Source organism: Martes martes (genome assembly GCF_963455335.1).
Source record: "Martes martes genome assembly, chromosome: 8".
NCBI classification, from domain to species: domain Eukaryota; kingdom Metazoa; phylum Chordata; class Mammalia; order Carnivora; family Mustelidae; genus Martes; species Martes martes.
In genome coordinates this window covers 67,228,411-67,243,108 of record NC_137895.1, presented here as the reverse complement: position 1 = coordinate 67,243,108, position 14,698 = coordinate 67,228,411, and the positions used below count along the sequence as shown (strand labels likewise).

The window sequence follows — 14,698 nt, the reverse complement described above, 5'->3', positions numbered from 1 at the left end:
TTCTTCCTCTCTTGCTCAAGCTTTCCTTTGTGAAATGATGATTTTCTATTGTGATTTGTTTTTATTCCCTTCTCTTCTCTTTTGTGAATGTACTGTAGGTTTTTGCTTTGTGGTTATTATGAGGTTTACAGAAAATATCTTATATCAGTATATTTTACACTGATAACAACTTCAAGCATGTACAAAATCTCTATGCTTTTACTCCTTCCCTTCCCCATTTTTTTTTAAAGATTTTATTTATTTATTTGACAGACAGAGATCACAAGTAGGCAGAGAGGCAGGCAGAGAGAGAGGGGGAAGGAGGCTCCCTGCTGAGCAGAGAGCCGGATGTGGGGCTCCATCCCAGGACTCTGGGATCATGACCTGAGCTGAAGGCAGGGTCTTAATCCACTGAGCCACCCAGGCGCCGCCCCCTTCCCCATTTTTTGATGACACGCTTCACTTTTTTTTATTTTGTGCTCATTAACAAATTATTATAACTGTAGTTTTTAAAAAATATTTGTCCTTTAAATCTTGTCCTAGAGTTAAGTGGATAGCACTTCATCACAGTGTAGTATTAGAGCATTCTGAATTTGACTTTATACTTACTGTTCCAGTGTGTTATATATTTTTATATTTTCATGTTATTATTTAGCGTCCTTTCACTTCAATTTGAAGAACTCCCTTTAGCATTTCTCATAAGGCAAGTCTAGTGGTGATGAATTCCCTCAGCTTTTGTCTGGGAAAATTCTTTACCTCACCTTCATTTCTGAAGGACAGCTTAGTCACAAAGTATTCCTGTTTGGCAAGTTTTGGGGTTTTTTTTTTGTCTTATTTTGTTTTCTTTCAGCACTCCTGCTAGATCTCACTCTCTTCTGGCCTGTAAGGTTTCCGCTGAAAAATCTGCTAATAGCTTTACAGGGATTAACTTGAAAGTTAAAAGCCTTTTTTTCTCTTGCTGCTTCTAAGTTTCCCTGTTTTTTATTTTTTATTTTTTTAGCATTTTAGTATAACGTATCTTGAAGAGGATTTCTTTAAAGTTAATTTTGCTTGATGACTTATGAGCTTCATAAATTTGTATATCCAAATTTTCCACCAGGTTGGAGAAGTTCTCAGTCATTATTTCTTTAAATAAGCTTTCTGCTCCTTTGTGCCCCTTCTCCTACTCTTGTCTTTCTGGAATTCCAGTAATTCACCAATTGGTTCTTTAGATGCCATTCCATAGAACACCTAGGCTTTCTTCACTCTTTCATTCTTTTTCTGTTCTCCTCTGACTGGATAATTTCAAAGTCCCTGTCCTCTATCTCAGAGATTCTTTCTTCTGATTGATCCCTACTGCTGATGCTCTCTGTTGCATTTTCCTTTTCATCCACTGTATTCTTCATCTCCAGAATTTTTCATTATTAATTTTCTGTTCTACTTTTCATTTTGCTCATGTATTGTTTTTCAGATATTGTTGAATTATCTTTCTGTGTTTTCTTATATCTCATGGGAAGTCTCCTAAAACAGCTAATTCCAATTCTTTATTGGGTAGATCATAGGTCTCCATGTCTTTGGGATCAGTTACAGAAAGCCTGTGATCCCTTGGTGAGATCATTACTTCAATTTTTCACGTGCCTTCCTAGGTTTTGCGTAGCTGACTTTGCTCTCCAAGTAGCAGTCAACTCTTCCAATCTTTATTAACTGCCTTTGGGAGTGATAGATATTATTAGCCCTCCTGGATTCTAAGGCTATCTCGGACCATCTCTGGTTATATCTGTTCCACACTTCTTGCTCCCCCTTGTGGCAACATTTTTTACTTTGTACACCTTCTCTGGATCCTGCAGTGCACCAGGCAGGGCAGAACACTGTCAACCTCTCTTATTTCCCCAAATGTGGCACTCAAGTTTGTGATCTCTCTTCAGCCTGCAAATTTGAGCCAGCTTTCTGCATAAGTCCACCAACTATCTATCAGGTTTCTCACCACTGCCAGCAGGAGTGTGCACAGCAAGGTGGCCAGAGTGGTGGGGGTATGACTGAGGCATGCGGAGTGCTGGGGGGTGCCCATGGGCCAGCTGTGGGAAGGTATGGGTGAGACATTCCCAACAGCTTGTGGATGTGTTTCTTTCAAGAGTCTGAATGCAGTCAGTAGGATTCACATACCTTCAATGCCCTCTAAGAGTTCTGTCACTCTCCCAGCCTTTTTCTGCCTCCCAGTCATGTCACTCATGATTCACTACTCTGGATGGGTAAAGGAGACCTGTTGGTAGTGTCCTGTACAGCTGGGAAAACCAGGTGCACGCTCACACATTCTCCCTTTCACCTGTGGGACAGATAACGGGCTGAGGTCTCTCTCAGCCTTAGGCTGTGCTGCCTTGGAGGAAGGGTGATGCAGGTAAAGTCAAGCCATTTCTTGTACCCACTTCAATGTGTCCAGATTTGTATTTTTGTTTGTTTGGTTGTTTTTTTGCTCCAGTGGTGTGTTAAAACTTCTCTAGAAATCTGGACTTCCACAAAGGCTCTTTTCTTCATGGGTAATTGTTTCAGGTAATATATTCTAGGGGCTCCTGGACCATGGCTGAGAGGGACTGGATCCAATTCACAAACTGGTGCACAGTCCATAGCTGGGACCAAGATCTGTCTACCTATTACCTGATACACAGGTAAGTGAGATTCTTCCTAGGTTCTTTGGCATCCGACGCTGGATCCCACAGTTCCCTCAAAGGTACTTTTGTCTTGGGTGAACGCCAAATTTTTGTTTTGGGGGTTGGGAAGAGATAAAAACAAGGCACGTCTTTTGCTACCATAATGCTATTGTCAGAATCTTTTAATTAGAAGTGCACTTGTTCTCTCTAGAGTAACTTTGATTCCTGCAATCATTAAGTCTGGACTTAAGCTTAGATTCCAGTTTTGAATGAGTAACTTTTAAAATTTAAATTCTATTTCTCTTGACCAATAAGTCCTTAATATAGTTCCTGTTTCAAAAGAACCAACAACTAACAGTCATTCTTCTATGTTTGTCCCAAAATGGTCACTTTCATCAAAAGGCTGGAGTATGTATCTCAAGATAAGGCCAAGTATAGCCTGACACTCTGTGGGGGTGGTGAACTGGGAGATGCTCAAAAGACAGTCATGCGGTTGAATGAGTCAGCTGGGTAATGCTGACAACCAACAACGTGGAATAATACAGAAGGCTACTGGCACAGCAGTTCTAAATGCAGCCATAGAAATATCTCCCCTCCCCCTTGGTAGAGTATAACAACAACAGTTCATAAGTAGTACCTAAAAATGGAGACTGCAGTTTAGATAAGACAAGACTTGTCAACAGGTAGCATGGTCCCAGCACATTGGAAAGGGAGAAGCATAAGTCAAGAGTACAAACGGATCCCAGCTTTTGAAGACGCCCTGCAAAGGAAAGATTTCGGACGAAGAAATAAACCAGGGACTCCAAGTGGGCACAAGTTGAAAACTGGGTATCAAGAACAAGACAGAAGATCAGAAGATCAGAACACAAACAGAATTATATATGATGCAATAATTCAAGATGGGATTATAGCTCCTTAAATCTTCAAGGCACTAACCAGGCCTGCTCATTCCTGTGTGTAGGTGTATATTTACACACAGTGGCGAAGATAAAAACGGCTATAGCTTAGAGGAGCGGACAGATGCAAGGGCTGGGACCAAGACAGGAGTTGATAAGAGAGCAATGTAAATTTCACTGGCTTGACAAGGGAGCCCACCAAACCCTTGTTTAAACTGCAGTAGTTTAAATAGAAAATACTGAATCTCTATGTTTAAGCAAAGCTTTGTCTCCTCTACTAAACACTCAAGGAAAAATGACAAGCCTAGAATTAGCTGAAACACTGAAACATGTTTCTTGTAGCATGTTATGAGCCTCTAGAAGAAGCAAAAGAAGTCTCACCAAACATATACCATGTAACCATGACATCTGACAGATAAGGAGACCAAGATTCTATTCTGGGCTAAAAGCAAACAACCTAGTAACTTCCTTTCTTCTAAGTCTATGAAGTAATCTTTATAATTCTTTTTAATATGAGAAGTCAATGGACAGTACATTTTTAGCAGGAAAAAAATGCAACATTATTCAAATGGATAAATATAAATTCTGCTTTTAAATGGCTAACACCTACACCACCTACACAAAATAAAATATAAAATAAACAAAAACAACATTCTTATTTGGAAAAGCACTGTATATATGCTCCAGACTAAGAGAAAATATTTTATATTAAGTATTACAAGGGGCGCCTGGGTGGCTCAGTGGGTTAAAGCCTCTGCCTTCGGCTCAGGTCACGATCTCAGGGTCCTGGGATCGAGCCCCACATCGGGCTCTCTGCTCAGCGGGGAGCCTGCTTCCCTCTCTCTCTGCCTGCCTCTCTGCCTACTTGTGATCTCTCTCTGTTGAATAAATAAATAAAATCTTTAAAAAAAAAAAGTATTACAAATCTCATCTAAATCCTGATAGTTTTTTTAATTTCTAAAAATGACAGTCATCAAATAAATTACCTGTCTTCTAAAAGAATACTCCAATATTTTGCACTTCAGAAATTTTAATAGTTTTTATTTGGCAAAGAGAAGCCTAAGAATTTTTTAAAAAACATTTCCAGAGGGAACATCCTTTTACCATAAAATAAATTTGTGTGATTTGGGAGGACAAATTTCAAATGTATATTTTTTGATATATGTGCCAATTTTACAATTAATACAAAAAAGATAAAGTTAGTTGAAATATTTTAAAAATGTAAAAACCAGTCCAGGCAACATAACTATACAATCTTGCTGTAAAAGTACTTATATCAAATTCTGCCCAAAATATGTATGCAATATAGTAAATTTTAGTTCCTCAAGTCATTCTTCACTGCCGGCTGGCTTTGCCATTTTCTGTCGTCTCCATTCTGAAAAACAGAAGGAAAAAATTAGTGGTAAAACAAAACATTCAGTAACTACCCATATTTTTTCTCCAACTTTCACACGAAATTAAACTTTCTATATATATTCATAGGACAAAAGAACATCTGTCCTTTAGAAAAGGACTACAGTTAGGGTCACTCTGTTTACTCTACCTTCCTTGTTTCACAGATAGAACAAAAACTGAAGCTCAGAGAAATAAAGTCACTTTCCCAAGGTTTCATTTCAAAAGTCACTTTTTTCATGATACCCACTCACGCTTAATACTAAGGAAAAAAACCTCTACCATTTACTCAAAAATTTATTTCCTTTTCTACTAAAGAAACTCCTTTACCAATACATTTTCAAAAGGTCTTCCAAAAAGGATATTAAAATAATCAGACCTGAGATTTATTTAATTAAAATCAACATTCCTAATACTGTAGTACTTAATAGAAATGTATTTCTCTCCCATTTTTTGTAAGAGTCAGTATTGTATATTAAGTGTTCCCCGATTTTTCCCTCTATGATGTTTACTGAGCAATGAAATCCTCTAAGGAGTAAATACTTCCAGAGTTACAATCAATATAATCAAGTCTTTTATAAGTACCAAGAATCAAAGCAGTTAATTTTTTCTCTTTATAGGTGACATGTATCAACTCATTATATTAGCAATAAAAAAATGCTGAACACAACAAATAAGCAGTGTTTATTACTTTAACTTGTAATAAAGCAATTAAGAAAACCAATTTCTACAATAAATAATACAGACCCATTTTCCTCTTTAAGATGCTGATATAATTCAGCTCTGTTATTAACAGAGTTCAAACGTCCAGCAAACTCCTGATGTTTTCTGGAATTGGCAGTATTGATTCTATTACTCCACAGGGATAATAAGGACACTGGCCCTGGTGTTACATATGAAAGAAGAGAAACAAGGTAGAACTCGTTACTTAAAATTTTTCAAATTTAAAAAATTCACCTTTAATTCCATTGTTCATTTTATAAAATTAAAGCAATATCATCTTTCCCATATTCTAAATGTCCAGGGGTCCCCAAAACCAGTTACTAATTTGATGATTTGCTGGAAGGATTAAAGTAACTAAACATAAAGTTACAGTCTGGGCTAAGAACCACTGCAGCAACAGAGTAAGGATACACAGCCAGATCAATAAGAGCAAGAGATACACCAAGCAAAGGACAGAAGAATCCACTTGCAAGCTTTCCATGCTCTCTTCCTACAGTGAGGGTTCGCGCCAAGTGCACAGTCCCTCCAGCAGCAAAAGTGCAGCTGTGTGTGTAGAAAATTTCTGCCCTGAAAGCCCGTGTAAGACTCAGAACCCTGGGTTTTTATTAAGAGCTGGACACAAAAGCATTCTCTGCCAAACTACAATTACCAAAGTCTAGACTCTCAGGTGGAAGGCAAGTGTTCAGTTCAGATGTAAGACAAAATAACTTCAACATTTATGGAATGTGTTAGAAGCCAAGTTCCTAGATGCCAACCAATGGCCAAACTTAATGATAATAGTTTCAAGCTTGCTATGTTATCTCTTTCCTACACAATACAAGAAAAAGGCAAAGCACTAGTACAGCCAAAACAATTTTGAAAAGTAGAAAAAAGTTAGAAGACTCACTACCTGATTTTAAGACTCTGCTTATAGTGATCATAACAGTGTTTTATTAGCAAAAGAATAGACACATGGACCAATGGAACAGAAAAGAAAACCCAGAAGCAGACTTCCACATATAAAATTAATTGATATCTGATAAAGGTACAAAGGCAATTCAATGAAGAAAAAAACAGCCTTTTCAACAAATGGTGCTGCAACAATTGGGACATTACATAAAAAAGAAAAAGAAAAAAGAACACTGACTCATATCTTACACCATATGGAAAAAATTTTTTAAAAAACCTCAAAATGGATCATGGCCTAAATGTAAAATCTAGAAGTATAGAACTTCTAAAAAAGTATGTAGGAATACTCTGTGACTTTGGGCAATGCATAGATTTCTTATTGATAACACCAAAAGAATAACCATAAAATTTTTTTTTGATATACTAGACTTCATCAAAATTAGAAACTTTTGCTCCAAAAAAGTCAGTTAAGGAGAAAGACAAACCAGACTGGGAGAAAATATTTGCAAATCACATATCGAGTGAGGCATTTGTATCCAGAAAAAACAAAAAATTCTCAAAATGCAACAAAAAACTCTCAAACAACCCAATTTAAATGTAACCACAATATCTGAATGAGCCCTTTATTAAAGAAATATATACAGATGGAAAATAAGCAAATGAAAAGAGGCTCACCATCATCAGTTACGAGGGAAACGGAAATGAAAACCACAATGAAATACTACTACATACCGATCAGAGGAGAAACAAAAGAAATCCAGCAATGACTCTGGAGGATGCAGAAGGACCAGAACTCTCACTAACTGCTGGTGGGAACGCACAATGACACACCCAGTTTGAAAAAAAATGAGTTGGCAGATTCTAATAAAACTAGTTATCTATAATGGGTTTAAAAAAACCACTGACAAACACACAACACAGAATCTCAAATGCATTATGCTATATCAAATAAGCCAACCTCAAAAGGGTGCATACTTTATGATTTATATGGCACTCTGAAAAAGGCACAATTATAAGAAAAGAAAATGTGTCAATGATTATGCAGGACTGAGAGTAAGAGGAGTGTAGGATGATTACAAAGGCACAGTCCTAGAGAATCATCTGGGTGATGGAACTGTTTAACTCACAGAAATGCACATCAAAACAAGAGCTAACGAGATTTTCACCAAATCTAGAGGGTCTGTTTGGAATAGCCTAACCTTACATGCAGAGTCTATGTCTGGCACAAAATTTACTTTTGGACAGTCCCGGGAAGTCATTTTTCAAACCAGATGAAACTGAAGTATATAATAAAAGACCCGCAGAAGTTGCTAATCAGAAGAGACATATGACTTAGGTTGTAAAAGAGAACAGAAAAAAACCCCGAATTTCAAGTATCAGCCTTGAAAGGAAAGTTACAAGAGTTGAAGAGAGTGATTTGCAACCAAGTCGCTTCTCATATGGGCCACTCTATTTAGTGCTTCCAGTGTGTGAAGCATCAGGGATCTACTTAATTTAGAGTGACAAGGAAAAAAATAAAGTGACCAGCAGATGTGTGTGTGTATACAAACTTCTTTTTAAAAATAAAATGGAGGGTGCCTGGGTGGCTCAGTGGGTTAAGCCTCTGCCGTCAGCTCAGGTCATGATCTCAGGGTCCTGGGATCGAGGCCCGCATCAGGTTCTCTGCTCAGCAGGGAGCCTGCTTCCCCCCCTCTGTCTACTTGTAACCTCTCTCTCTCTGTCAAATAAATAAATTAAATCTTAAAAATAAATAAATAAATAAAATGGAGGTCATGATATATGTGGTTCTGTAGCCTGCTTTTTTCCCCTCTACCTTATATTTTCATTCACTCACTCATTCAACAAGTAATAGTTTAACTTCTATGCACTAGGAAATTGAGTGGTGTGATATAACAGTAAATTTTATTATTTTTCTTATTTTTTTTTAAAGATTTGATCTATTTATTGTTCAGAGAGAGAGAGACAGAGGGAGCACAAGCAGTAGGAGTGACAGACTGAGGGAGAAGCAGGCTCCCCACTGAGCAGGGAGCTCAATGAGGGACTCGCTCCCAGGACTCTGGGATCATGATCCAAGCGGAAGGCAGATGCTTAACCAGTTAAGCCACACAGGTGTCCCACAACAGTAAATTTTAAAAAGCCCTAGCATTTTGGGCACCTGGCTGGCTCAGTTGGTACAGCGTGAGACTCTGAGTCCCCAGGCCATGAGCGAGCCCCAAATTGGGGATGGAGCCTTCTTAAAAATAAAAAGGCCAATATTTTAAAATGTTTCAGATTAGTAGTAGAGGCAGGATGTCCTTAAGCAATGTCAATGCAAGACTCTAAGTGCTACCTAGTGTAATCCTGGGATGCAATGGAAGCATCTAACTTAATTATAAATGGAGGTCAGGGAAGTTCCTTCTGAAAAAGGATTCGCTTAAGTTGAAATATGAATGATACACATTACCAAAAGGGAACAGTAATCACTATTCTTGGGCTATATAAATTCCACCCTATGGACACACTTTTATTTAGTTATTTTTTACTAATAGGGTTTTGGTTTCTTTTAACTCTGCCACTAATAAATAATTTTTAGAGTTCTATTTTCCAAGGAACATAGAAACATTGTTTATATTAAACCTAAATTTCTCACCCTAATCAACTGGCAAATTTTGGCCTGTGAAAAATCGAGTAATTTATCAGACATTTATTTATTTCCCAAGCACTCTGGCAAATGCCTGAAGGGCAAATATGGTAAGATCACCCTTATCTCTGACTTCAAAGAAATCAGTAAATGAGGAAAGTATTTACACGTATCACATTATATATACACATTGGAAGTATATAAAAAACAAACAAGGCTTCGCCCTAGGATCAGCTGCCAAAAGTCATAACACATCCAGCCCCAAGTCTTACTGCCTTAGGGAAGGCATAGTAGTAAGAAACCAGACAGTCCTTGTTACACCATTTATCATTTATCCTAAAAGGACTAAATCTAATTTATCTTCAAGACAAGTAAAGCCTATAGTTTCAGGAGCTCCCAAGCCCAATTCATATCTCTGACAGCCAGAATTCCTTCAAGAAGAAATTAAGCATTTCAGTCTATAAGTAAGAGATAAAATGAAATTAAAACATTGTGGGTTTGTTTGTTTGTTTTTAACAATGGAAACATTACTTATAATACCTTTACTGAAACTCATTCACACCAAATTGTGGACAGGTAAATTAGATCTTTCCCTAAGTTCGGTACGAGTTTAAGGAAGTGTTTGTGTTCAGTAAACCTAGCATACCTAATACAGAGTCAAGAATATAAATGAATTCAAGTTCACATAATTAAAATTTCTTAAAACACAGACTTTATAACAAAAGTGTTTATTTTCCAAAGGCTTCGATAATGAAGGTATGACACTACTTTTCCTTTAATACCAACAAATTCATTTTCTGCCTTTGTTTTCCAAGACTGTAAGGAGAATTTCCCAAACAACATCCAGGAACAGTTAGTAGCTCTTCCTCATATATGCAACAATATTAAATGACACTGCAGAAAAACTAAATTGGAAAACTTTTTTACAAACACAGTTGTCACCACAGTTCCTACTCTACCTTTTGATTTCTCTACTGGTGGAGTTTCATCCATTTCAACCAGGGGCTTTTTGTTTGGAGGTTCTGGGGAATCAGGTGAATCTTTTATAATCTCAGCTTCAGCCAACTCTTCTTTTCCACGTTCTAAGATTCCTTTTAATCTTTCAGAGGGACAAAAAATAAAATTGAAAGTGTTAAATCTAACTGGTTCAATAATTAAACTAGACTTTGCAAATTGGTTTTAATAAAAGATAGCTGCTCTCACAGAGGAAACCTAGAAACTAATCAAAAGATCAACCTCCTCCTAAAATCAGGTAAGAGAACTTAATGAATTAAACACAAGTCTGCCTTCTCCTTCATCATAATAATGTAACAATTCAGTAATGTAGTTCACTGTAAAATAAGAAAACATGGGAGGAAAATTTAAGAAGTTAAATTTTAAAATGTCAGAAATGTGATCTTTGGAAGAAATGTCACAATTTTAATTTTTACAAATACGGACAAAATACTATTTCAAATTACACTGAAGATTAAGAAATCTACTAACATTTGTGGCCCAGTTTACAAGCTGTGGAAATGTATTTACAGTTCACAAATTAAGAACTAAACTCTCATCTCATTTTGAGTTTCATCAGAGAACAGAAACATCTCAAAATATATAAACATCAGTGGTGTCTGAATGAAAATACCTTTTCCCACTCTTCTTAAAGTGAGCTAATTGTGTTCCAGAAATTCAGTAGCCCTAAGAAAGAAATGAACTTCTACGGTCAAAGAGAAAAAAATGTTCTACTTATTTTTGGATATAATTATATGATTTCTAGAATTAGCTTCAAAATATTCCCATGTGGGAGGAAAAGTGGTGGTGGTGGTGAGGTGAGTGGCTGTGGATATATGTGAAATGAGATCTGCCATGAATTGTTAAAAATAAATGAGTAACTATCTGTTCTGTTGTTACAGATGTTTGAAATTTTCCATAGTAGGTTCTGTTTTGTTTTTAAGGGACTTACTAACATGGCCATTACAATATTTACCTGATTCTTTTTCTGATTTCTGGCAAGGAGGTAGAAGCCAAAGCCAGCTGAAATGTTGATACTTTTATTTAGAAGTATTTACTACTTTTTAGGGTTTTTTTTTTTTAATTTAACCTTGATGTTACTGTCTAAATCACAAACTAAGGAAAAAGAGTGTATTACTGAGGAAGGTTTTCAGAAGTAAGACTATGCTCTTCCTCTATGCTCCCAAGGACATCCTGTGCCTATTTTTACAACTGCATCTTCCACACTTTGCTGTAATCAATGACTTACATGTCTATCTCTACCACAACATTGTACATTTTTCCAGGGCAAGAATCTTACACCAAATTCATGATACAAACAAGGCATTTAGTATTTACTGAACAAAGAAATAAAATCATTTTTTGATATTCATAATACATAAAGCAAAAACTGATATCAAACATGGTATATTATGATTTTTAGAAGTTCATTAGGAAAAAATTGAACACTACTTTGTCCCAACAGTAAAAAAAAAATTACAACTCTTTTTTTTTGAGAGAGAGAGAGCATGCACAAGTATGCATACACACAGGGGTAGCATGGTAGGGGTATAGGGAGAGGGAGAGAATTTTAAGCAGACTCCCCCTTCTAGTGAGGAGCCAGAGTTGGGGCTCTATCTGACAACCCTGAGACCAAGACCTGAAGCGAAACTAAGTCAGATGCTTAAGTAACTGAGCCACCCAGGTGTCCCTACAACTCAACCCCACAAGACATCTTAGATTTTTAAAATTATAAAATCATAGTTATAAAATGAAATAAACACGTATTAAATGAATGTATGAATGTGCTACATGCAGCATGTGATACACCAAAATGCACCATGGTACCATATTGTCAACAAGGCACCTCTTGGGACTCCTGGGTGGCTCAGTTGATTAAGAGTATGCCTTCAGCTCAGGTCATGATCCCAGGATCCTGGGATCAAGCCCCACATCAGGCTCCTTCCTTAGCGGGGAACCTGCTTCTCTCTCTGGCTGCCACTCCCCCCGATTGTGCTCGCTCTTTCTCACTCTCTCTCTCTGACACATAAATAAATAAATAAATAAATAAATGAATGAATGAATGAATGAAATCTTAAAAAAAAAAAAGTCACCTCTCTGAATCTTGCCAAGATTTCTCCTGTTCATAATCTTTCACTGCCTTCTCTGATTTGTCCTCTTTGTCCTCCCTCTTTCGTCCTCGTTTCTTTCGTTCTTCCTCTTCTGGGGGTTTGCTCCTACATGCCATCAGACATTCCAAGACTCTTTGATGTTTTTCTGAGTTGTTGATATGAGCTCTGACAAGGGTTTCTAATTCATTCCACATGATACGGTATTGTTCATCTCTGAAGTAAAGATTTAAAATAAGGTTCTTAAGAAATACTCTTTAAATAATATTGAAGTGTCATTTGCTACTGGTAAAATAAAGTAAAAGGAATCATTAAACACGGACTTTTTCTTCCTAGACAGTTCATGGTGTAACTCTAAGTTATAATATCCAATTCTGATACTCTGTATTTTGTATCATTTCATCTCAATCATACCTCTAACCATATAATTTACATATGAAATAAGTTAGCTTAAAAACAGTAATGTATCAAGTAATGTGATATACAGAGAAAGTAAGAAAAAAACTACCTCTTAGGGCCTTTTCCTCTTGTACCAACTGTGGAAATAGGCAGAGGATCATTTTTCCTTTCCATATCAACTAAGTTGTATATTGTTTTTTGACAGTTTAACACATCTTCTTCTGTCAAAGATTCTTTCACAATAACACTGGCTAATGGAACTACCTGTTAGAATTTTTTTAAGAAATAAAAAGAAAATCTGTCTTGAAAAACAAATACCAAAAGCATCTAGGGAGAACTTCAATTGATTTTAAACATCACCATGGTGAGATAACCTATAACCATTATTTCAATTTTCTATTAGTAATCCTTTATCTACAGCAAACTCATATATTTGATTCTTTGCTTGAGAAATGGTATCTGTAAAGAATACATAACTAATCTAGAAGAAAGATTGAAAACTATTTAATACTTACCGCTTGCATGTTAAAAATGGTGGTTTGTGAAATAATCATAGGCCAGTAACGGGTGTGTTTTTCTAACTGATCTTTTGCTCGTTCCAAAGGGATCTCAAGACTTCCATCGATTTTGTATCTGGGGTCTAGAAAAGGAGTTAATCTGTTTTCCCTCATAAATTCACCAAAATCCTAATGATAACCAAATAAAATAAAATTAGAAACTATTTTCTAATGTTTCAGTATGGATTACATGTAATAGTCTGTTTCCCTGATGTCTTCTGTCCTGTGATATGCAACAAAGTATTTCCTGTAACAGTCCCCTTACTAATTTTTTCCTTTCTTTTTAACATGAAACCTATCAGCCTTTATTACAGTGGAGATGAAGAAAGCCTCAAACATAAATGCATTCATGGTTCTACTTTTTAAAAACCAAGGAACACTCATTTTTCTTCACTTCTATAATTTAACTCTTTTATATCATACACAGATAAAGGGATTAATCATATTAGAATACCAATGCTTACTTAAAAAACTACCTTGACATAATAACAAAATGTTAACAGTGGTTATCTTTGAATGACAGAATTATAGGTAATTTATAGTCTTTGTTTTTTATTTTAAAAAAAGATATCTATATTCCCTAAGTTTTCTACGATGAAAGTTTATTAGTTTTCTCCTTATTAAAGAAGATAAAAAAATAATAAAGAAAAGCCTAATCAAAAATAATTACCTGCAGTATGTAACACTTTTTGATTTACAAAGTATATTTCTATACATTAATCACATTTAATTTTCACCACCACCTCAAAGTAAACAACTCTGAAGTACCAAATGTAAAAGAGGGGAGGGGGATTGAAAAAATTAAAATCAGAACAGAACTTCTACCCAAAATAGACACCTCCTTACATATACCTTTAAATAACAAAAATTTAGTGTTTTTCCAAAGTAGCAGTGGCCAAATATTGAAAGGTTTTTATTTGCCATTAAGTAATAACTTAAAATAAAACAAACTTCCACCTGAAATACTAGTTCAAATCAATTTCCATTCCTTCCTACAATTTCAGGGGTCACTGCTACCCATATACTTCTAGATATACCCTGAATATATAAGAAAGAGTATATAGTGATAAAGAGCTCTTTTGACAGAAAAGTCACCTAATCAGAAGAATAATATATCATCAACTTCTCCAAACCCCATTTGTCACAGATCTTAGCATGTAACAGGCATTCAGTAACTACCTGCTGAATGGTGACAGAGTCAAAACATAAAATTTATAAATACTGGAATCTTACCGTGATCCGGTAGTCTGTAACTCTGCCTCCGCATCCTTCACTAATTGAAGGCGGATCTTCTAGAATGGATCGAGAACTGCTAAGGACATGTAAAAAAATCTCTCCTCCGTGGCTACTAAGCATATGACTAATGACTTTGGAACCTGACTTTCGTGGTTGTTCCAATAAAACAGAACGACCTGTCAAAAGCAAGATTATTCTATCAGTGATGAAGTTCAAAGAGGCTCTTATTTTTTCCCTTAAAATTTATGTCTAGATTTTTCATTTCATTAAGCCTCAAATTTTA

The 14,698-nt window shown here is 36.1% G+C and overlaps 1 protein-coding gene across 1 annotated transcript in view; it reads right to left on the bottom strand.

The window, feature by feature from the left end:
* Nucleotides 1–4,524: 4,524 nt before the first annotated feature.
* Nucleotides 4,525–14,698, bottom strand: part of INTS13 (integrator complex subunit 13) — a 28,721-nt gene continuing 18,547 nt past the window's right edge. The window contains exons 11-17 of the mRNA XM_080811376.1: nt 14,413–14,591; nt 13,138–13,308; nt 12,732–12,886; nt 12,209–12,439; nt 10,082–10,221; nt 5,639–5,774; nt 4,525–4,874 (exon numbers count right to left, since the gene is read on the bottom strand). Coding sequence (XP_080667502.1) covers nt 4,835–4,874; nt 5,639–5,774; nt 10,082–10,221; nt 12,209–12,439; nt 12,732–12,886; nt 13,138–13,308; nt 14,413–14,591 — 1,052 coding nt within the window. The 3' untranslated portion in view covers nt 4,525–4,834. The remainder of the gene's footprint in view (nt 4,875–5,638; nt 5,775–10,081; nt 10,222–12,208; nt 12,440–12,731; nt 12,887–13,137; nt 13,309–14,412; nt 14,592–14,698) is intronic.